We start from the raw sequence: 25,225 nt of genomic DNA, 5'->3' as shown, positions 1-25,225 counted from the left end.
AAATAATAGTAATGGTAAAAATATGAACAGAAAGTAAAATTATAGACTATGGCTCAATCATAAATTCCATACACATAGTCACAAAAAAGTAAACCACAAATATTGATGTAACCAAAATGTCAATACAACCATACAGGAGATACAGTGGGATAGGAAAATAAATGTGTGATAGGGGTAGTCAGTGCTTAAAGCTGTTTAAGGATTAGCGATACAAGCATGTTCCTTACAGATATGGAAGTAAGCAAAAGAATTAGCAGAAGCTAAAGTTGCCTTTGGGGGGTGAGGAATGTGAGAGGGAATAATTAGGTTCATGCACAATTTTAATTAAATTTTTAAGAACTAAATCATGAGAATAACACTTGAGATAGAGAAAAAAAAATACCGTTGGATTAAATATGATTATCTTTCCCCAAAGCAATAAACCAACCAATCAGCCAACAAAATGTAGTAATACCTGAAATTGGCCTTCCTTTTAAAATAAACTAATTAAGCAAGTCAGTTAGATGATGCTTTGAGTCCACGAGGATGAGAAACCCTCTTCTGTAACTGCTTCAGCATATTTCACAATCTTGAACGCACGTAGAGATTTTGCTTCTTTAATGAACAGAACTTTCACACTACAACAGCAAGTATATGGGTGTAAATATTGACATCACCAAGAAATATGGAGAGGGTGATAACAGCAAAAGTCATTAAGAAATTATAGGCTCTGGAGGAATATTCATTTTTTTAGGTCAGATTTCAGATAAATAAGAGCTTCCAGGGAATAGGTTAAATATCTAGAACCATGTGTCAGGAAAAAAAAAATGCCAACACAAGTCCTGACTTGATGAAATTGGAGTTGTTCTGATCTTTGAATGGCTTCATTAGCCTCTTCATCTCAATGCCAAGGGTATAAATCATTTTAATTATTTTCCTTTTCTGAAGCCAATATTCTTGAAAATTGTTTGTAATCTGTTACCTGGAAGCTGATGTTTATCAAGATCTTCAAAAGCTTGGATTTTGTCATTAAGCACTTTGGGGATTTCTGTTGGCAGTCTAGTGTCCAACATACACGTGAGAAAGACCACCTTTTCTGACCACCACCACCATCTCCTCTTAGGAGTCCTCCTCCTTTGGCTTCTAACCTTTACCATCTTCTCTTTACTTTTGCCTTCCTCCTTTGTACTTGACAGTTGTTCACTACTTATAACTCCTGGCGCTCCAGCACTTCTGTGGACTCAACCAAACCTAGGAGTTACTGAAATAGGGTGCCAGCTCTGCACACCGATAGGCTATTCTAGTTGGCCAAGGAGGAGGTTTCTCTTCCTCTGTCAACAGAGTCCAACCCCAGCATCTGCCCTAAAATTCCCCAAGCTCCCAAACCCAGGATCCCAACATTTACTTTACATCTGTATCATTGTTACCCTGTGCCGGAAGCGAGTTTTCTATCCTCAGAGCAAGGAAAGGATGGGGGAGACCCAATGTGAGGCTACAGAAATGTTAGGGAGGATGAAGATTGGGATATAAAAACTTGTTTTCAGTTCTGTTCAAATAGCATCAACTGGACACCCCCAGTGGGCATATATTATATGATATGTTGTGAGTTTAGGAATGAAACATATAGTTCCTGCTCTCAAAAGACTTCTAATATAACTGGGGAAACAGGTATGTAAACACAGAATTTTAATGCAACTTTTCAAGTGTAAAAAAAGAGGCAAAATTATTCATAGTTGCTAATGGTAACCATTTTTGAGCACTTACTCTGCACCAGATATGAGGATACGCCCGCTATCTATAGTATTTATGCTGATGTGATTGGAGACAGGCTGGGACTGGAACACAAAGGGCCTTAGATTCATTCAGACCCAATTAGGACTTTATCCTATGTTTAATGGGGATTCCTTGAAGCATTTAAAGCAAAGTCATCCTGGGGCCAGATTTACATTGTAAAAAGTTCAAGTTCATGGCTTAATGGACAAGATAGTAGAGATAGTTAGACCAGAGTCAGGGCAATCTTTTTAAAGCGAAAGAGAAACTCACTGATTCAAGAAATATTTTAAAATTAAAATTAGTGGAACTTGCTAAATGGTAGATACGGATGAAGTTAAAAAGGAAGGAGTTGAAGCTGTCATTCCAGTGTTGACGTGGATAGCTGATAGGCAGCAATATCACTGAGAAGATGAGAAGAACAGGCCTAGGACAATGGTGGGGAAAAGATGTGTCCAACATTGGATGTGCTGAAACTGGAGTGGCCACAGGACAGGCAAGTGGAAATGTCTTCCAGGAAGCTGGGTTTGGCATTCTCAGGTTGCGGGGAGGGACCAAGGCTGGGGAGAGAGTCATCGAAGTCTTTGTTGGCACCTCTTCTTGCCTCTTCCCACTATGGCCCACTCGTCCCATTTGCATCCCCATTGTTTTGCTCAGTTTTCAGTGCAGGTGACTAATTAGCAGGGGGAAAATGAAGCAATAATTTCTGCTCCTTCTTTCTCATTTTAACCCAAGTGTAATTAACACTATCATGATTTGAGGGAGATGCAAATTCTCTGGTCCAACCCTGAGATAAACTATCACTGTCTCATAATTCCTCTAATTTCCCTTTGACATTTCCCTCCTAGAAATCAGATGATTCTCCGAGTCCATTTTATACAGGAATAAATATGAAATCTGTGTCTGAGTCATGAATGTATTTTAGCAATAAGTATCAAGTGATCTCTGGTTTTCATCTGCCCTTAATGAAAAAATATACAGAAATTCATAAACAGGTAAACTGGAAGTCACTGACATTGGCTTTGAAATGCATTTTATGGTTATTTGGTTATATGTGTACCTTGTAAGTATGATTTATGAACGTTTGCATTGAAATATGCTCACTTTTCCTAAGCATAGAGAATTGGCAAGATGTACTAGGTATGTGCCAGTTGAGAAAGTGAGTAAACTAAGATTTGTTAAGTGATATAAATAATCCACTTATCCAGAAATGATCCACACATATAGTGGAGAATTGGATAATGTATGCAATTGGGGTTACATGAGTTCAACGTTACACCATTAAACCACTAGACCCTTGAAGGAAATGCATCATTGCAAGCATAGAGTTTCACCTGGTATATGTGATGAGTGAATTCGTGATTCACAAGGCACTCTGAGCTTACTCTGAAAGGGGAGTCTCTCTTTGCATGCTTTTGGCATGACAAGTCTGGGGAAGGCTAATGGCTTTCTCAAATAGCTGAATCACAGAATCCTGGGCCTTTCCCATAGCCTACGGACCCTGGCAGCTATGTTGGGGTTATCACTTGGTAACGAGATAAATACCTTAATGGAGGTGGTGTACTCCCTAACCAAGCTTGCTCCCATGGCAAACTTTCTCACACTCGGGGCTGGCCCAGGGCAATATCTTAAAATAGGCGAGCTTGCTGTCTCTTGTCCTAGATTTTAGAACCATCCCTCCCTGTGGCCAAGACCCACTCTCGTCCAAAGCCTTCTTATTCTTTTATTTCGTCCCCTTCACACACCCTGAAACTCCCTCCCTGACCACTTCGTCCCGGTCAGCACCCTCTCCATGGGAATTCAGATCCATGTGGAACTTCTTCCAGAGCCATTAGCCTGCCGAGTTTTACTGCTAATTGTAAAGGGAGGCATTTGTTCACCAATAAAGATATTTTGAAAGAAGCATATACTAGTAATGTTTTAGCCAAAGGACCCAAATTCACACCATAGCTCACCATTTTCACTCCATTTGGTCCTCCTCACAGCAACAGCTACTTTCAATTTCAGTCATGCTATCTAAACACTAAGTCTAGTTAGTTCTAATGACTTGTGATAAATCAACAGTGTTTCCATACATATAACTGAAAGTCCATAATAAAAGAAAATGATCCTATGGGATTTTTATAAAAAAGGACTTCTTTTAAAAAAAAACCAACTTTTCCTTGAAATAACATATATACAACTCAAAATTTCCCATTTTAATCACTTTCAAGTGTATAATTTAATGGTACTCATACAATCACAATATTGCACTACCATCACCAGGGACTTCTTTCTGATCTCAGTGGTAGCATATTTTGCATAATTTCAATGATGACATTACTTCTGATGCAGAGATGACACATTTAGCTAATTTGTATATTACCCAGTTATCAGCAAGCCACAAGAAATGGGTAATTATGGAAGTACCGGCGATTGCTCATCCAAAGTGAGGTGGGGAAGTGAGGGGAAGAATAGAAATCCATTTTATGATGTGCTGAACGTGAGTGAATCATTCAGTGAACATGAGTGAGCCCCTAAGGTGAGCCGGGCACCTGCATTGGCCTTTGGGGAAGACCATGGTCTCAGACCTCATGATGCTGCTTCTCTAGCAGGGGAGATGTTCACTGTATGAGTTATCCTTACTGAGCAGCCTAGCCCATCACCGCCAGACAGGTGTTTCAAAGACAAAGCACAGTGCATGCCACTCCCCAAATCCGAACAACCCGTTTTATCTAAATGTGAATTTTCGTCTTTCTACTGAGATTAATGACAAAAGTTTATTCATGGAGTTGTTTTCTTCTTTGGGGAATTATTTCTCTTTCATACATGGTTCACTTTATTACTACTAGGAAGAAAAAAACAACCTCAATATAGATTCTTAATGTATTTCTGATTTTAAAAGTGTGCCTATTGTGGAAAATTTGGGAAACTTAAAAATGACACACACCTAACCTCACCACCCCAAGATAAGTATTGTTTTCATTTTGACTTGTTTCCTTTAAGTCATATTTCTGCACATACTTTTATCTATATAGTTGAGGTCATAGAGGACATATAATTTTATGTTCGTCTTTTTTTTCCACCTGCGATTTTCTCATATGCATTTCCTGGAAGATTAAGAAAATAAGAGGGTGAGAGAATTCCTGCTTCACTATGCTCAAATGCCATAGAAATGCCAGATGCGGCCACACTCCCCTGCACTAGTCCAGGTTGTTTGAGAGACCGCAATCTTATTCATTTTGTATCAGTAAGGGATGCTTTGCAGTAGCTATACTCTTTCTTCTGGTTGACTGACTAGCTGAATTATTGCAATGATCTCCTAATAGATCTTTCATCCTTTGGATTCTTCCTTTTCCAAATTTCCAGAGTTTTTCTCTTTAAAATATACCACATTTTAGAAGTCAATTCATTTCCCCAGAGTTGACAGTAGGTCATCAGTAGCTTGTATCTCAGCTCTCTCCTTTCCTCTTCCCCTCCTTTGCTACACCGACTCTTCTCCAGGCAGACCCTGGGCAGCCACTCAGGGGTCTTTGCTTCTCAGTCTTGTACTTTCAGGACTTTCTTCTTTCAATTTTCCACTTTTTAATTTTTCCAACCATTTGTTCAAGAGTCTACTGCATTCCTCAGTTCTTTTCCCTCCTTCTATGACATTTAGCATCTGCACCATTCAATTAGGCTCTTATTATGCTTTGACTTTTACGACTTTCTTTAATTGCTGGATGTGTGAAAGTCTTGTCACCTTGCAACACTGTCAAGCTCTAATTTAGGCAGGAAGGCAACCTCCAAACCTGACCTAGACAGGCACTCCTTTATAGTAGCTAATATATGAAACACTTGCTGAATGAAAGGTAATATGGTAAGTGCTTGACAGACATTATCTCATTTATTCCCCATAAAAGCCTGAGTCATTTAAGAATGCTTTTAGCTGCTAGTGATAGAGGACCCATAGTCCCCTATAATGATAGAGACCCATGTTGTCTAACAGTGGCTTAAATGGTACAGATGCATTTATTGCCTCATGTAACACCAACAACACAAACAGAAGGTAGGGGGTTGCTGGCATGGGCTCAGGAGCTTTCTGATTTCAGGGTTCTGCTTTGGGGTCTCTGCAAATCCCTGGGCTTCCTCTAGTTTGGCAATATAGCTGTAGTATCTCCTGGTAACACATGATTATACCACCATGTAGAGAGCTGGGTAGGTATCCCATGAGACAGGATAGGAAGGTTCTTCTCACATATCTCTCTCTTATCAGGGAGGAAAAACTTCCCCAAACTTTCCCAACAGACTTTCTCCTCATCTCGTCGACCAGAATTGGGTTATATGTCCACTCCTAGACCAACAAGTAGGTCCCTCCTTTCCGGAGGTCAAGAAATTGCTGAACAAGACCTGAACAAAATCAGGAAGAAGGGTAGCAGAAGAGGCTTGCCCTTGGGTAGGCAATGGATGGTACCAACTATACCACTTTATTAAGAAATTAAAGCCCAGAGAGGTTGAGCAATTTTTCCAAGATTATATGACTGGCAAATGTTAGGAAGAGGATTCAAATCAGACTTTCCTGCATCCCTCAGAAATCTCATCCTTGCTCACCACACTAGAGGGCTTCTCTAGAAATTTTTTGCCTCTTACTCATTTCATAAGAAAATACTTAGTAACTACCCACTCTACTCCTAGAACCATTCTCTTATAATTTAGGTAGGGACAGAAGTCTGTTTTGGTTTGCTAAAGTTTCTGGAATTCATATACCAGAAATGGGTTGTCTTGTTTTTTTTGCATGTGCAGGCACTGGAAATTGAACCTGAGTCTCTGGCATGGTCGGCGAGAACTCTGTTTGCTGAACCACCGTGGCCCGCCTGGGTTGGTTTTTATAACGGAGATTTACTAACTCACAATTTACAGGTTTTTTTAGGCCTTGAAAGATTTCCAATTAAGGCAACAAAAGGATGATTCCTGGACTCTGAAGAAAGGCCACCAGCATCTGGGACACCTCTGTCACAGGAAACCTCATGGCCAGCATATGCTGTTCTTTACTCCCAGGTTTCACTGCTTTCAGCTACTGATTCCAGGGGCTTTCTCTCTGAGTGTCTGTGGGTTCTCTCCGCTCCTCTGGGGCTTTTTTTCCCTCTGTACACACTCTCTCTCTCTGGATGTTTCTTTTTCTATGCTCTGTCTTTTTCTGCCTTTTATCCTCTCATAAAGGACTCCAGTAAAGGATTAAGACACACCTTGAATTAGGTGGGTCACATCTCACTTGAAACAACCTAATCAAAAGGTCCCACTCACAATAGGTCTATACCCACAAGAATAAAATAAAAGAGCATAGTCTTTTCTAGGGTACATACTGCTTCAAACCAGCACAAAGCCTAAATTGGATGAAACAGCTAAACTAGGTGAGATTGTAAAATGGTGAGCTCAATTCTAAGAGCTGTAGGAAGTTCCCTGAGGGCTGCTGGAATTACAGCCTACTGCATGGAAGACATGAGGTGAGAGTTGAACCTCTCAGATTTGGATAGGTGGGGAGATAGAAGAATGACATTTCTGTTAAGAATAACTTGAGACAAAGCAATATGATAGAAAACATTAGAGCCTAGAAAGTAAGTGAAGCAAAGGGGGTGGGTGCTAAAATTCTAAGTAGATTAAATATTTTCTCAGCCAACTGTTGAGCAGCCAATGTGCAGGTTACGAGCAGTGGGGCGATGTGGTCAGACAGACATTGACAGAGAGGGACTTCTGGGGGGACTGAGGCTGAAAAGCAGTAAAGACCCACACTATCAAGCAAAAGCATTTACTGACCCTTTGCTGGAGAAGTGATGAGTATTGAGCACATTATAAAACTTGCGAGAAGGTCAATGTCCTTGTAATAGGCTTCTATGGTCTCATGGAGAACTTAGGAGGAAAGATCATTGTTGGGGTAGGCTTCCAAATTAGTTTATTTGAAGGAATGGTACAAATGAAAGAACTTGGTGCATGCTAATACAACAAAATGAATGCACTACTGGGGTGACCATCGATATCACCCCCAGGGCTCTGGGCTAGCCAGCCTAAGGTTGAGTTCTCATTATCACTGTTTCCTAGTGTGTCCTTGTTAATCTGCCAAGCCAGAGTCTCTGTTCCCCATCTTGTGCAAGTTGATTATATAGTCACTCAGTTCTCTGATGGATTTCACCTACTCATTCAAGTAATGAGTCTCAATAAAGGCACGAGATTGGTGAAGAAAATATTTAATGAATATTTTGAATCATGAGATTGGCGAAGAAAATATTTAAGAAAGTTCTTCAAAGCCATAACACCACCATCAAAATAGTGAGACATGGGCAAATAGAAGTAGAGGGTAGAGCTTCAGGCAGAATTGACAGTCGACAGTGGCTTTTGCAGCCTACTGGTCGCTCTGATGCCCCTGTGAGGGCACCCAAGATGAGGGCATGCTGAGGGGCCTGGGTTGCTCCAGGGCATGGGGAATTGGTGACCAAGGACCAGGAAGAGGTACCAAGGACCAGCAGAGGTGGCCAAGGCTGTGGGTTGACCACCATGACTCTCTGTGAAGACTTCTGTCCTCTGGTTCTTTTTCTTCAGGGGACCATGATGATCTTCCAGCTAAAAAAATCAAATAATATGACTTTTGAGAGCCAGAAAGATTCTGAAAAATAAACCCGTCCCACTGTTCCTCTACTGGCAATCAGGGGTTTGTGTTGAGGCATCCTCACTCCTTTGCAACCAGAAAGACTTTCATATTAGCAAGACTAAAGATCAAGTCTCAAACTGTGGCTTACAACCAAGCTGAGAAGTCCATGCAGGGCTAAAACCCTGTCTTCTCTTCATTGACAGCACAGATGATCAACTTAGTTCTCTGACCAGACACAGAGTTTGTCATTGCAGCTGTGGAGAAACATCACTGCTTTTACTTCTCATCTCTATCCCATTTGAGTATTTCCTATACATAAATGTAAAGTGCAAAGAAAGCCATCTTTACAATGTGTTGCAAACTCTTTTCAATGAACTCTCAAATTACATATTTCTGGATTCAATTATTTTTCATTATACGTATCTGTTACCTAATTTTGTCTTCCATATTTCTTTGGTTGTTTCTAACAAGTTGGTGATGTTCTCAATCAAGGTTTTGAAATCACAATTTCCACTCAATTCTTATTATTTCCTGAGAATTAGAAATCATCTGTAAATACCCAGTGGATTGTCACTGTTTAATAAAAGATAAGGTCTAGGTTCTCATTATGGACAGGTGAGAAGTTCTTTGGGTGTGTCTTGTGACAGGAGATTACGGCAGAACCCATCATTATTTTGGCAATTATAGTTTGAGAAAACATCAGACAGTTTAAAATAAAGAATTTCTAAGAAAGACAGTAATGGCTGACTCTTCCTTCCCATGTCCAAGAGGGTCACTCGGGGGACTGTCCAGACTCAGAAAAGAGAAAGGACCCCATTGTCTTTATATATGGCAAAAGGCTCGCAGACCATGGCTGTGCCATCTTCCCTGTCATGACTTGGAAGGTAGAAGGAATATCTTGGAAGTTGACAGCCATCCACTAGCACAGGCATAGAGGGAAAAGACTTGAAACTAGAGTGACAAGTTGCAGCTAATTTTGGCAGGCATGTGTGGAGATTGCCAAATTTTCAAATTTCTCGGTGATGACATCCTCCCAACAAATTTCTTAAATTATGCTCTTACAAACAAGCATTTTTATTCTAGTGATGTCTTTCTGAGTAAAAGTTGAATCACTCAAAGGCTACACATTAAATAGAGAGAGAAAAGTGCTTTGTGGGAGGGGCAAGGAACTGTGACATTATAAAACCCGTCACCCTTAGCCTGGATGATGGCAACCCTCAGAGAAGCGCTTCCCGGCTGTCAGCACCTCAGAGAATAACCAGGTATTCCAGGGACTTTCTTGGCAATCTCTATGTGAGCTCTGGTTTCATTTTCTCTCTTCCTTTATTCTAGCATTATTAATATATTGAAAATTAAAGGGTGGGATTTTGAGAGGGCCAGTAAAAATGAGTCGTGTCTTCTTGTTCAGCTCTTTGCTTATTTAACTGAAAATATTTTAGTTCAAGGTTTTAATTAGATCTTTAGGAAAGCTTAATTCTGAATGCCAGAGCCAGGAAATGTCTATGCAGAATTAGACAAACTAAAATATACCTTCAAGATATGATAGCAAATTTATCAAGCAAGTTAGAAGAGTTATAATCTAGGCTAGTGACAGCTTTGACACTGAATTTGATGGAAATATCTAGATAAGTGTAAATTGAAATATTTTTATGTAAGCAAACGAAAATCATCTGTAAATTGTATGTAAATAAAAGGAAAAGATAACTCCGTTTTCATCTGCAATGAGCAACCAGAAACCGGAGAAATTAAGTAACAATTTGGGTTGGGTCAACCTAATATCAAAATATGTTCAATGAATTTAGTAAGATAATGAATGCGTCAATTTAGTGAAAAAGAAAAATCAGCCAAAGTAGTTTCTAGAGTAACTGAAGTGATAGTTCGATAAAGAATCTAAGACTCCAGAAACAGACAATTATTCATTACGAAAGTTAGCTAACAAAAGAAATTGCTTTTAATTTTTGGGGGGGGATTGTGGTAATTTTTGAAGGGAAGTTTCCTTCAAGCTATTGTTTACTCTTAGCTGTTGTTTTTTTTGGCCAAAGAATCTGCTCTGTATGGTGGCCAGAAAAATAATTGTAAATGCCACAGCAAACTCAAACATAGCATCCCGGGCAGTGGGCAGGCAGTGCCTCCCGGAACTCTTTGTCACAAGAGCCAAGTTTCAGAGGCGCGGCAGGTGACTCGTGTGGCAGGAAGCAGCACAAACATCGGAGAGTCAGACCCACAGTCTGGTTTCCAACCATCCTTTCCAATGATAATACTAAGCCTTAACTAGGAGCACGGCATTTGGAGGTGAATGAAGTTGCATAATTTACTGTAGAGTTAAGAATTGCACAACAGATGCCACCTGTTTTGCTCTGTGACTTCAAGTTTACATGGTGGAATCCCACCATGTCACAGAATCCAAACATAAGGCACAGACTGGACAAGAGTCAGGAAGCACTGTATACTTACTTGTGCCTTCATAGATTCCTAACACTATGAGATTCTCAAACCTTATTTGGAGAAAGTTGGCAGGGAAAGTGCTAGACTTGGAGTCAGAAGGCTGGCCTCCAGTCCTGGTTTTGAAACTAACCAGGTGTGCCGCTTACATCTTCATATGTTCATGAATTACAAAGCTTTACTGGGCAAGTAGTTGTGCCAATTAAACGAAACGATGCTGCTGAAGGAATTTGATGACTGCAAAATAAGGGTCAGATATTTTTTATGATAAATGCAAATAATTTCACATAACTTTTTAAAATTTAGACTTTTGAAAAGAAGTAAATGCATCAGAGACAATTTGGTCTGTTCATATTGTTTTGCTTTCTTTATCAAGTTATTTTCAGTCCTAACTTGTCATTTTAAGCCCTCTCTAATAGTTTGTCTTGTCAATTAAATTTTGCTGTTATCACAGGGCCTGACTAACTTGCAGATTGTCATGAAAAATTAGGTAAAGGTGAAGCCCAAATTTATTTTTCTGGTGCTGATTTCTCATATATTTTTCATGCAGGAATAGAGAAATATTTGCATTTGTCATTAGTACTCAGTTTGTTTCCAAAAAGGTATTGCACTAATTTACAAATAAAGACCTAAAAATAAGGCTAATTAATTAGAAAGATGATTTTAAATTGTTAGATGGAAGAGAAAATTACGTCTTGGACCACCCAAGTTTATCAAGTCTCGGTGATGAAGCGAGAAGAAAAACCGTTGCTTTTTAATTAATAAGCTTTCTAGAAGTGTTACAGACATGCTACTTTCCTCTTTTTACTTCCTCTTCCCAACACGTGCTAGTGCACCTTATTTATGGCCTTGCACATGCTAGTGAAGGTTTGCATCAGCAGGTGAGGCCATGGGGCACACTAGAGAGAAGGGCTTTGCTGAAGCACACCTGGCTTGAATCCCTGCATCACTGCACATGAATTGTGTGACCTTAGACAAGTTACTTAACCTCTCTGAGCTTCAGGATGCAATCTATAAAATGGAGATAATACTGTCTATCTCTTCTAGATCCTGTGACAAGAGGGAGGGACAGAATTTCAAAGATGGGTTTCACTTAATTTACCATTTTCATCTTGATAAGCTGCAATCCAATGGTATCTCGAATGAGAAATTTTGATACAACTTTCAATCACTTTCTGTAAAGGAAGAGTTTACAGAATAAGTATTTGCATGGATTAGCGAGAGCAGTGGCCTCCTCTCCTCCTTGGGGTCCCTAGTGAGAGAGAGGACTAGGGCAGACAGTCACACAACCAGCTGTAGGCCATGCCTCACCTGGGGTGGGGGGGTGGGGTCCCCAGCCCCTCCCACACTATCACAAGAAAGTTTCCAGTGGGATAATGACAGTTAGCTTCACTTGCAATACTTTGGTGATTACAGAACATGTGTTAAACCACAATGTAAGCATAAGATAAAATCAGAAATAGAAATATGACCACTCTCCAGTACCAACAGTTTCCCACACACTTTGGGCATGGTCAACCATTGAGCTGCTTGCTGAACTTTCGGTGATGCAAGTTATGTCTGTCCCTTACTTTTAGATTGTTGATAAGTTGAGTGTGTATGTGTGTGCATGTGCGTGTGTGTGTGTGTGTTTCATATACCCCTGATGTCCTTGCAAGGCTGCCAGGCATTGACTTCCCCTGTGGGGAGTTGGATGGGGAGGGGGTCATTCCAGTACTCCCAGTAACGAACTCCCCAGCAAGTCCTTTTGTAACAAGGCATATACAGTAAGAATTTGGTGAATATTATTATTTGTTCTTGTTGTTGTTGTGTGCATGGGGGTGTCAGAACGTACCAACCCTCAAACAGTGGGTCTAAGTCATTTCTAGATACAGGGAACCTGAAAAGAGATGGACCATTTCAACTGGGGCCTGCAAGAATATGTTTGCATGTGCCTTACATTTGGCTATGGGATTATTTGCTGTGTGTTGTGAGGGCAGTGTGTGTTTGTGGGTGCAACATAGAGTTAGAGAGTGTAACCCTGGAACCCACCTACCTGACTTCAGTTCCCAGCTCCACCTACTTACAGTTGAGTGAAATTGGTCATTTTCTTAAACGTGCGCAGCAGCTTCTCACTTAACAAACAGGTATAGCAGCATCTTCCTCCTAGGGCTTCAGTGAGGATTAAATCTTAAGTACAGGTAGCAGGCTTAGAATAAGCCTTGTACACAGTGAGAACTCAAGGAATGTTATTTATTGTCATTTTTTGTGATCATTATTTCATGGAGTGTCATAATGACACTAATCATCATATAACATCTCATGCTATCTCAAAATCAGATACACCATTTGTAGGGTCCAGTGAAAAATGAAAATGTGGGGCCCTTTGTTTAAAATTGTTTGGGAATTTCAAGATGGTAATAGCAGAGGATTCAACCAAGCCTGGGGCCCTCTGTGGCCACACGGGTCACACATCCACAAAGCTGGTCTGCTTTGACCTCAGGTGCTCCATGAAGGAAGAACGGAGAAGAAACCTGTACCCCAAGCAGGTACACTGTGTGCTACTCTGTTGACCTCACTCAAGGTGCTGAGTCATCTTTTAGAGCGATTTCTTTCTTCCTTGATTTTTCTTCTAGATTGAGACAATGGAGGACCTTTGTGTGGCAAACACAATCTTTGCCCTCAATTTCTTTAAGCATCTGGTGAAAATAAACCCCAGCCAGAATCTCTTCTTCTGCCCATGGAGCATCTCTTCCACCATGGCCATGGTCTACATGGGTGCCAGGGGCAACACTGCAGACCAGATGGCAAAGGTAAGTCTGCATTGAAACTCCAAATGAGGACCAGGGATTCCTGGACTTCTCTTACGTTATACTCGGGACATCTTGACTCTAACAGGGTCAGTGCCCATAGTGTGCTAATATAGCACCTGCAATGGCTACACAAAACCCATAGATTCACACCTAGCAACAACCAAACCCCCAAAACCTTCAACTGTAGATAGCAGAAGGCATATCAGAATGTATTCACCTACAAAGCTGGAAATAGTACACTGGGTCACCTAACATTTTAATGATATAATATTTATACCTTTCAAAGAGTTTTGCAGGTGAATCTCATTTAGTTTTAAAACATAAGAAAATTAACAGCACAAATGGAACACCTTTCCCAAGGTCTCCCAATGTTCCCAAATTCCCAGCTCAGATCCTTCCCATCGCATTGGCCACTGTAGTGGCTGTTCCCTCAAACTGTTCTTGTAAAGAGTTCCTCTTAATGGTTTAAAAAGAGTGTCACAAAGAGAGACAATGGAGCAGAGCTTTGTCACTCACAGAGATACATGGACTGTGATGTAACTTCAGAGAACCTCCAGCCTTGTTATCAAGCCCTTGAGCTCATGCCAAGAAAATGTGGTCTGGTATTGAAGCGTGACCCGTCTTCAAGAGCGGTATTACAGACAGGGTGTGGAGCAGTGCTGCGAGGTATTTCTGTGTTGAGGGCGCTGTTTTCCTTCTCTGGTGGATGGAGACAGACCCAATCAGGGGGCACTTTGCACTGAGTCTGAGGCCTTGAAAACATGTGGAACTACTCCAACCAGCTGCTGCAATATTCTTGTAGGATTCAGTCAGCACATTTCAAACTCATGATCCTGTTATTTCTTAGGTCAGTGACCCAGAGGTGGTCATCATATAATTATAATTCTTCCACATTCACGTGCACGCAAATAAACACTGAAGTTGAAAGCTTTCATATACAGGTCCTGATTTTCCACAAGCAAGCCTTATGCTTTCGGTCACACCAAATTGCCAAAGGCTGGTTTCTGTTTTCCCATGAGAACTGTACTTGAATATACAGGTATATGGTGACCCATTTAAGATAGGCCTCTCTTGAGCCAGAGAGGACATTGGCCAATCTCACTGCAGGAGGAAAAGAGATAGATGCATCCCTCCCGTGTTGGTGGCAGTTTAAACACAGAGACTTACAACGAAACACAATTGCCCAATTCTCTAAAACCAGCAACATTTTGCAACATTCCTTCCCCTTATTTTTCTTTGCCTTGAAGAAACGAAAACAGTGAACTTCATTAAAATCTTTAGAAAACATCAGGGGTCTTGATTTTTAAAATGCAAAGGAATCAGAAGCAATGTATTTTGAGGGCAAGTGCTGACTAAAGTGCTCCAGGTTGTCAATGTATCAAAGACTTAACTTTGATACTAAATGAAAATTAGCTTATCAGTCATTCTGAGCACAAGATAGCTTTTCAGTATCCAGGCAGTGCTTTGAGCAATTTCCAAGCAAGATGAACATTTAGATATTTAGAGAAAGAGGTTATAAATCAACTCATAATTAGTAATAATTACAAGTATATGAACCAATATTGGATTCATATGAAATACCTCAGGTTGTTTTCTGTAAGAGAAATTAAGTTAGCTGACACTTCCCTATGACGAGTATCTATGAGGGGTCCCAATTGTTGCTGCATTTACTCTTATGACGTGAGAAGACAGCTTTAATAACTGGCCTTGAAATTGAACATTATGTGTGTCCCTTCCACCCCAAGGCAGCGAACCAGATACTGGGCCACTAAGAAGCCACCATTGGTTTTAAAAGTTAAGTGAAGTGGCAGGAGAGCTTAACCATCTTGAGTAATTCCATTGGCAGGTGCTTCAGTTTAGCGAAGTTGGAGACCTTAAATCCACTCCCAAGAGCTTCACTGGCTGTGAGATCAGGCAGCAGATCAAGAAGGACGTTTATCCGGAAGCTATTTTGCAGGTACCTGGCTCATAGGTCCATCTTTCTCCTGTATTTCGTTTTTAGTATTTGACTAGGAAGGAATCTAGTGCGGCTGCCCCTGCTTACAGAAAGAAAACTAAAGCCCTGGAATCGTTCAGGGAGCTTCCTGAGGTCACACGGGAAATTGATGGCACAGGCAAGGCCGGATTCGGACTCCATGACCTTCAGGCCAAAGCTGTTTCTAACTCGTATCACACTACTCTGTCGTTAGCTGTGCATGAGGAATTTATTCTAAAACCAGGCAGAGACTCCTGGAATGCATAGGCGTGGCTGCACATCCAAGGGCAGTGGGTAGGGAGTGACAAATAATTGAGCCACGGGGAGACTAAGTTTCATGACTCCGTGAAAGGCCACTGGCTCTGAGATCCCTCTTTCCCGTTCTCTTTCTCAAGTCTCCTTCCCTAGCTCTATCCCTATCCCTGTCTCTATCCACCCCCATCTCTCCCTCTATCTCTCTGTCTATTAACACTCCATTTCCTTAACCCCAGCTATCATCCAGCTAAATTATAAGAAGTGGATACAGACCTGTTTCTGCTGATAACTAACTTCCAGAATCATGCCTCTGAGTTAGGTTTTCCGAGAGATTTCTTCCTGCCTGCAACACTGACGCCCCTTCTGCCCACCTCCCCAGGAAGGATGGGGGAAGCGCCCCTCAGTGTGTTCTCAGCCAGCTCTCCCGCGCCCCTGGGCAATCCACTGGAGGGCTCTGCCCTCCGCTCCACACCCACACGCTGCCACTCTGAGCCCATCTCGGACGTGCTGCTCACAAACCACAGTTGAGACTTGGGGTTCCCATCACTTTCGCGGTTCTCTAAAACCTAGATTCTTCACTGCATAAACTACTCCTTAACTGTAAAACGGGTACTCCTTAAGAGGCCATAAGGGCTTTTGTGGGCCATCACCAAGGTAACATTTTAATGTAATAAAAATTCCTTAGAGACCTTGATGTTTGGGAAACTGTAATAGGACCCTAATCTCCCTTCTTGGATGTTGGTTTCTTCCTAGTTAAATGTGATCCACAGGCAGAGGAAAAGATGAAAAATATAAAACTTTATCATTAGCTTTAATGTGCCACATCCTTATAAAAAATTTTCTCTCAAAGATTCCTCTAAAGTATCAGAAAAAGGTCTATGTGATAGAGCATTTTATTGTTGTATTGAGAAAAGAGTGATATCCTTGCTGAAGAAAATCTTGCTTAGCAGTTCTGCGGTGTATGAAGACAATCCTTTCTTTGTGTTTAAGGCACAAGCTAGAGACAGAATCCCGTCATCCTTCCTGGTTCTCAACTCTGCAATCAATGCATCCACAGGGGATTATGTATTGGAAAGCGCCAATAAACTGTTTGGAGAGAAGTCCGCAAGATTCAAAGAAGTAAGTGAAACCTGTAATTGAAATGGAAGAGTCCAAAAACCGCAATGAGGTCACTTTCAGAGCAAGTTATCCACAATAAGTACAAGGAACATTAGAATCCATATAGGCTCCCCAAGGTTGGCCACACAGGAACCGCGTTGGGTGATAATAGCTGTCCCTTTTCCTCCTTCTACTGATTGCTCATCTCCCTATTGCAAATGTTCCGTTGCCAAGTAATAAATCAGGACCAGTGCAACTGAGTTTGGGAAGCACTCCTCTCCATGCTGTCTTCTTCCCACTTCTTGCAAGTCTAGAATGCAAAAGTCTACAGGAGGGCACAGCCCAGGGAGGGGATGTAGGCAGGGAGGAAGGGGCCCAACTGAACACCCATAATCTGCATCATTTCCTCTTTAAGTCCCCCACCCAACTTCAACCCATTCCCGGTCCCCTCCCACAGACCCCCAGTCCTGACGAGAAGCCCATAACTCGCAATTACACCCCTACTTGTTCAGCATAAATTCTATATAACATTTGGCATTTTCCTTGCTTTAAAGGAATACATTCGACTCTGTGAGAAATATTACTCATCAGAACCCCAAGCAGTGAACTTTCTAGATGGTGCAGAAGAAGCCAGAAAAAAGATTAATTCCTGGGTCAAGACTCAAACCAAAGGTAAAACTAAGGAAATATTTTCTGTTCTTTTTTCCACTTAGAAAACTTGATCTGTTTTTTAAACTAGCCTTGAATTCAGCTTTTACCCTCTTAAAATCTGTGCAAGCTACAAGAAAAAAGGTCAGCATTTAGTTCTTTTGGTTAGTGTAATCTTATTCCTGTTTATATGAGTGGTGTTTTAAGTGAGAAAAAGAATTGAAAACCCACTAATAGAAGACACACGTATAGTACTTGAATATTCTTCATGCGGATATTATCTTATGATCAGATATGAGAGGAGGCAGGAGTTTTTCAAATAGAAGAAATATCAGTATTGAAATAATTGTGGCCAAAACAAAGGAAAAGTTGTATGAACCTCAACTGAGTGATTACTGTGAGCCATAAAGGATGCTGGCATTTGGGGGTGTCGTAATATGACTTTAACTTTGTCTTCTCTTTCACCACTTTGAGGTAATATTTTGTCCAGTTCTCTCAGTCTCTGCTTCATCTCTCCTTCATTTTCTAAGCCAATTTACTTCCTTAAGCCATGTCCTTAATCATACCTTGTCTCCCACCTCCTTTTGCATCTTTTAAAAGGATTAAAACTCAAATCATTCATTCCTTGCTATTGAATTCACATATTCAGTCAACAAATATTTATTTACCAGACACTCAGGGAGATAAAAATGGTAAGCAAAACAAAACTCAGACCCTGCTGTCACTGAACTTGCAGTCTAAGGGAGGCAATGAACTTGGAATTTGCTGTGAGGTGGTTCTAAGTGCTTTATGGAAGCACGAGGCACTGTGTGGGAGCACATAAGAAAGGCCCCCATGACCCCAGGATGGGAGACTTCCTGGAACAGGAAATGTTTAAGCCAGGATTGGAAAGAAGAGGTGGAGCTGGCCAGGCAACAGGCTTCGGCCCGGGAAAGAGTTCCAGGCGGAATGCACAGTATGTGCAAGAGCCCTGATGTGAGAGAGCCCTGGACCTTTGAGGCAATGAAAGGAGTTTGGTCTGGTTGGAGTGTAGAGTGCTGAGGTGAGGAGATGAAACTAAAGAAGTGAAGTAGAACATCTACTGTGTTGTTCTCGTGCTAAAAATTTTCCCCAGGTGAAAAAATTTCACTCTTTATCCTGACTGTTGAAGTTTTTGATGATCTGACCGACTTTATTTAAGTCAGTTGGCTCCTTGATACAAACACAGGGCACTCATTGCCACCTCCATCCTTTCTTTTCATGGGTCCTCGGCTCCAACATTTAATTTAAGGGGCAACCAAATCCCCTTCCCTCTTCCTAGAAGGCTTTGCTCTGATCGCTCCCTCTTCTCAACTCAGATAGTGCTTTATTAGCTTCCCGATGGGTTAACATTAGTCATGTACAAATCTTGAATGGTTATTAAACTGTTTTTAATTAGTTTTCTTTGCCTTCTTACCTTCTTATGACTACTTCAGGTTGGGGCAGTGTGTCAATCTTTCCCTGTCTCCTTATAAAAAATTAGGAGTCTTTTGCTGAAAGTGAAAATCCTTCATTCTTCCAAATTCCAGTTAGAATTGTAGGCTTTAAATTAAAAAAAAAAGTTTGAAGAATATATAAATGAATTTCTAAGAGTGGACAAATGATTATTAGGAAATAGAATTGTTTTGGTATTTCACAGATTTGTAAGCTATTAAATAAGAAACATCCTTAGAGACTCATCAATTCATGGTTTTGGAGTCCAAGATCAGAAGGGTTTATTTAGCTTTGACCTCATTGCCAGTTAGTGGTGAGGCTTTTCTTTTCTTTTGATTCTCAGTCCAGAGATCCTTCAGTTGGATGTTTAAAGATTTAATAACTTCATGCAAACAAACAAAAAACTTTCCTTTGACTCCAATGTTTAAAACATCTTTTCAAGCAAGTTGAATGTCTTGGTTGTTAACGACTACAATGGAAAAAGCATATAACTAACTACTATAGCAATTTTTTTTTATCTTGTTCTTAATGTGAGAAGAGTTGTCTGCTTTAGTTCTCCATTTCCATTGTGGATTTTTAAATTGCTCTATTAAAATATTGAGAAACCATTGACACAAAGGAAGCAAGGAAAGTGAAGACTAAATTAACAGAAGCGAAAGTAAAAACAGAGAGCACAATTAAGTAGAGATACATAAAACATTCGCTTTTGTGAGAACAGCGTGAGTTGTTTTACTCTTTTAAAATTCTATTGAGGGTGGGCAATGGCAGTGCAGTGGCAGAATTCTCGCCTGCCATGCGGAGACCTGGGTTTGATTCTCCTTGCCTGCCCATGCCCCCCCCCGCCCAAATTCTATTGAGCTGGATATAAACCAACAGTTGTAATGCTATAACATCAAGCAGTCATTTGGGCTGATCGTGTTTACTGATTTTTAAAATAATTTGACAGAGTTGTCTGATCTATCACGTTACGGTCAAATACTAGCTTGTTAAGTGCATCACAAAGTTAAATAAAGCATTACTGGACCTCAATAAGAGCCAAGACCTGTAACTGATTGGGGGTGCCCATAGAGCTAGTGACATTAGCCCACAGTAGTCTCTTTTAAAAAGTAAACTTTATTTTTTAGAGAAGTATTAGGTTTACAGAAAAATTGAACAGAAAACACAGAGTTCTCAGATGCAGCTTGGTGACCTTGGCAGATGGCGATGCCCTCTCACCACAGCATCCTTCTAATACTCACCTAATACAGTAGTTGTGAGGATTAAATAAAATAATATATTTGAGCGTTGGAATAGTGCAGAGCAGGTGCTCAGTGTAACTGGATATTTCTTCAACCATTTTTTATGCTCCTTAGGGGTCCTTCTGTCTAGCCACTATACACAGTTGTTGTCATTTCTGAGGACATTCTCTGGCTCACACGTTTCCTCCCTTCCCTGTATTGTCTTGGTACTTTGTATTTTTAAGCTTTTGCAGGACTTATCACACATAATTTCACAACAAGATTTCAAACATCCCTTCCAGTCTTCCTGGCTCCTCCAGGACAATTCTTGTTTTGTGTCTTCACCACTAGTAGTTTAAGTTTAGCACAACTTTCAAAAACAAATGTTTTGGAATAAGTGAATGGGGTCAGACCCCCAGACTGACCTTCTTGGTTAGACAGAGGGACCCCTAAGGAGCACTAAGGGACATACAGTAGAAAGACACTAAGATTTTCCCTGAGAGCCTGTCACTCCATTCTGAGTTAAAGTCTCTCTCATACAATTGCACAACTTTGACAAAATGATAAAAAAAGAAGTGAAAATTTCCTTTCCAAACTTGATAGTCAATCTAAATTTTAAACCCTGTATTTCTTCATTTTCTCTTGGATTTCATAAACCTTCTGAGAAATTTGGGCTGAGTTTTACGGATGATTCAACTAAATCTAGAGAAGAAACCTTGAGCTTGAAGTTTACTTTCTCTGCAGAGATTCGCAGATGCGGACTCTCAGATTCATGGCTACTTGAAAGACTCAAGAAACCATAATAGCTTCAGAGTTGTTGATCATGAAACCTAAACACCTGGCATGCTTTCCGTAGGAGAAATCCCCAACCTGCTGCCTGAAGGCTCCATAAATGCGGAGACCAGGATGGTCCTAGTGAATGCCGTCCTCTTCAAAGGAAAGTGGAAAATCCCATTTGAGAAGACGCTAAATGGGCTTCAGCCTTTCCGTGTGACCTTGGTATGAAGCAACAAGATGCATTTTCCTAACACACCCTTCAGGTCCTTAGATAAGACAGACAGAAAAGATGAGAGCCCACTCACTGATAAACCTAAATGACTTGCCTGTCATGTTATGCACACTGGGCAATGAATGTGCTCTCTCAGTAATTTCCTGAGAGGCAGTCTGAGTTGTGGTGAAGATCATGGGTTTTATAACTGCGCAGGCCTGTGTTGGCTCTTACCAGCTGTAATCTAACTTCTCTCCCATGCCTTCCATTTCTTGATCTGTAAAACTAGGTTAATAATAATTCTCAACTCAAAATATTGTTGTAAAGAGTCAAAGGCATTAGCAGAGTTCTCGACCCATAGTAGGTACTCAACAAATGTTTTAGTATTATTATCCTTATTATTATTATCTTATTATTTTCATGTTATCTAAAATTATTATATTATTATTATCTTACTAAATAATAGATCTAAAAATGGAAAAGGTAATAATGTCAAAACATCCACTGTAAGGGCTGAAGGATAATTCATTTTGCTTATTTTTTTATAGACACATTTTTTTAAGACTAAAGCACATTCCATTTTCCTTTATGTCTAATTTGTATGTAAACCTCTTGACATCTTAGATTCACCTTTCATATTTTACTTTTTCAAAATTTTAGACTGAGCACAAACCTGTACAGATGATGTACTTGCATGAAAAGCTGAACATCGGATACATAGAAGATCTAAAGGCTCAGATTCTAGAACTCCCGTATGCTGGAGATGTCAGCATGTTCATTTTGCTTCCAGATGAAGTTGCTGAAGTGTCCACTGGCTTGGAGTTGGTAAGACACTCCAACTTAATTGTTTTAAATGTTTATGAGGTGAACACATGGACACCTTAGGAAATGGGGTTTAGTTTCTAGTGACTTGGTTGACAGTAAAAGTGTCATGTCTCAAACTTTCTGGCAAAAATTTAACCAAGCTATCAAATTTTTATGCCACCCACAATAAAGTTGTCAGTGATATTTAACACTAGACTAAAATAGAGTTGTTTTCTTTCTTTTCTAAACACTCACTGATACGTTTTGCTTTTGATTTTTGATTTGCAGCTGGAACATGAGATAACCTTCGAGAAACTGAACAAATGGACCAGCACAGATACAATAGCTGAAGATGATGTTGAAGTATACATACCCCAGTTCAAGTTAGAAGAGAAATATGAACTGAAGTCCATTTTGACAAGCATGGGTATGGAGGATGCTTTCAGCAAGGGCCAGGCAAATTTCTCGGGCATGTCAGAGAGGAATGACCTGTTTCTGTCCCAAGTGTTCCATCAAGCCTCTGTGGATGTCAACGAGGAGGGTACTGAGGCCTCTGCTGGCACGGGGGCTATTATGTCAGGGAGGACAGGGCACGGAGGCCCACAGTTTGTGGCCAATCATCCCTTCCTCTTCTTTATCATGCACAAGATAACCAAGAGCATCCTCTTTTGGGGTAGATTTGCCTCACCCTAAAATTGAAAAGTTCTCTTTCTGCACAAGATTTTGTAGTATAAGCCATAAGCCTCAAAACTGCCATCTCAAGTGCCAAAAACTTAAAGGCTGTACCTTCATGTAGCTGATTTTTTGATCAACTTTTGCAGATTAAAATTGACCAGTACATAAGTCACACTAAATTTAAGAGCAGCAATAGCTAGACAACCCTGTCAATCATGACAAACCTATTAATCATTTGGTGTCCTAAAATGTGATGACGTCCAAGTTAGTTCTTCCTCACCAATAGTTTACTTTGTAGCATTAATTTTCATTTTGTTATTTATTATTTTATACAATGATGAGGTTTTAAAAAATTATTATTCACTGTTTATTTAATGTAACATAATGTTCCAGAAACAGGTGATCAATTAATTTTCTATGTAAGGAAATGCACTCACTTGTCCTTATAATGATGAATAAGTGTCTGTCCGTATCATTTTATAATAAATATCCAGAAGAAAGCATTAACAGCAGGCACATATACATTATATGCATTTTTGGTATTATGTAGCACATACGTTCCTGTAACATGTAAAATTACAAAAATATAATAAATAAACGTGCTTCCACGCAACCACTTGTTTGTTGTCATTCATTAGGGCTGTAGATCATAAGATCTATTGTGTCTTGATTCCTAGACATGAGAAGCATCATGGTTCAGTTGTGGAGATCCAGGAGCAATAAACAGGATAACAGAAGAAAAGGCATGTCCGCCTCTCTTGCAAGGAGGCCCAACCTTGGGGGTGAAGTGGGGTTGTGTAAGACGTGAAGTAGAGCTACCGTCTCACTGTAGTAAATGTCACAGCAATTGAGACGGATGGTTTGGGTTAGAGCCTTCCAGGGCAGCAGGAACAAATCCCAGGCCCAGTGGTCTAGACACAAAGTGAAGGTCCCACACTTTGAGCTGAGTTCAGAAGCATGGAACTGTGTTGGGTCCAAGCGCAGTAGGGGAAACAGGGATGGTTCTTCTTTAAGGGCATGTGTTTCAAGCATCACTGAAAACCTTGTAGTGGGGGAAGCTAAGTTATAGTTTCAGAAACAGAGCAGAAGCTAATTTAAGTCAAGAGAATTGAGGCAGGTTGGGGGGAGGTGGTGGGTGGTAATTGAATCTTAGTGAGCCTTAAAATATCTGCACTTTACTTTCACCTTCAAATCAGGGTGTGGGTATAGAATTTCACTTTAAAGAAATGTCCATCACTCTGGGGTATAGTTTCGTTATCTTCTGGCACCCAGAATTGCCGATGGGAAAGATGATGTCAAAATAATTCTTGTTCCATATAGTTTTAATACCTTTCTCTTTGTTCTTGATGATGCTTTTACTATTGCATTGTTATTGATGATGTTTTTAATATTTCATTGCATAAGGGTATTTTTAAATTGTTTAAAAAATTTTATCCTTTGCATCAACAGACTTTTCCATCAGGGCTTGTATCTTTTTCAGTTCCGGGACACACTTAGCCATTATCTCCTGAATTGCTCCTGACCCACTTTATCTACTCTTTTATTCTGGATTCCTCTTAGAGTAATACTGATACATAGTGAACTAGAATACTGGAGCTATTCACTGTATTTCTTTAATTTCTTGACTAGGTAATAAATTCACATGGTTCAAACATGGAATATCATGAAAAGGCTTAGAGCAAAAATTCTCCCTTCCCCCCCATTTCCCATTTATTTAGTTCCAATTCCTCCATCCCCACAAGTAATATATGCATATATTACTAGATCTACTTAAGGGTCTACTGTAAATAACAACAAGAAACAAATAAACAAAAATTACTCTAATAATACTATACTGCTCACTTAAGATATGATTACCACTTTCTCTTTTCCTAGCTCCCAACAGTCAGTAAAATAATGCACATCCATGATCTTATCTATGTAGGCAGTATGTCTACAATGAGGAATTTTGATCAAGAGCTAACTGAGAAAGGAATCTAGAGAAAGTTTGGGAGAAAAAAGAAAAATAAAGCCTATTTTGTGACTATAAAGGAGATAAAGCAATACTGGTGGATGAGCAGAAGCTACATGGGTGCATTTAATGCAACGTAAGGTCATCGTGCTGTGCCGTGAGAAGCTGAGTCACTCTCTGTGAACTGCCGTCAGTAGAGACGAGCAGTCCCTCTATCTGGGGCCTTCATACAATATTTCCAACTATTAATAGTCTTAGGGGCAGCCCAGATAATAATATCTGCCCAGTGCAAGTCAGGTAGGCATCATGGAATTTCCTACCACATGTCGCATTCCCCAGTTGAAATCCAGAGTGACCCTCTGCTCTGGGTTCCACACCAACATTCAAATGTTAAACTCTGAGCCAGATTGCCAGAAGGTGTGAGTGTGCCCGTGCAGAGAAAAACCTTGGAATCTTCTTGAAGTCACATATACTAAATGGGTGATGAGTAAAGGAGAACCTCTTCTCTCTTAATCCCTTCCGGATTTTTCCTCCCATTCCTATCAGTAGACACTGCCTTCACCGTTTCTCCAGGCCTG

General features: G+C 40.3%; 1 protein-coding gene across 2 annotated transcripts; it reads left to right on the top strand.

Moving 5' to 3' along the window:
* Nucleotides 1–9,515: 9,515 nt before the first annotated feature.
* SERPINB2 (serpin family B member 2) lies at nucleotides 9,516–23,309 on the top strand. 2 transcript variants are annotated; one of them, XM_077136119.1, is made up of 8 exons: nucleotides 9,516–9,612; nucleotides 13,408–13,584; nucleotides 15,431–15,541; nucleotides 16,805–16,933; nucleotides 17,467–17,584; nucleotides 21,086–21,228; nucleotides 21,878–22,042; nucleotides 22,310–23,309. In XM_077136119.1, the coding sequence occupies exons 2-8, from the start codon at nucleotides 13,417–13,419 to the stop codon at nucleotides 22,712–22,714; spliced, it is 1,239 nt and encodes a 412-aa protein (XP_076992234.1). In that variant the 5' UTR covers nucleotides 9,516–9,612; nucleotides 13,408–13,416; the 3' UTR covers nucleotides 22,715–23,309. The 2 variants fall into 2 exon arrangements, with proteins under 2 accessions (XP_076992234.1, XP_076992235.1); XM_077136120.1 differs by having other exon boundaries at nucleotides 9,562–9,643.
* Nucleotides 23,310–25,225: the final 1,916 nt, after the last annotated feature.

The sequence above is a fragment of the Tamandua tetradactyla genome, chromosome 18, assembly GCF_023851605.1.
Source record: "Tamandua tetradactyla isolate mTamTet1 chromosome 18, mTamTet1.pri, whole genome shotgun sequence".
NCBI classification, from domain to species: Eukaryota; Metazoa; Chordata; class Mammalia; order Pilosa; family Myrmecophagidae; genus Tamandua; species Tamandua tetradactyla.
This window is presented reverse-complemented; position numbering and strand designations above follow the sequence as displayed.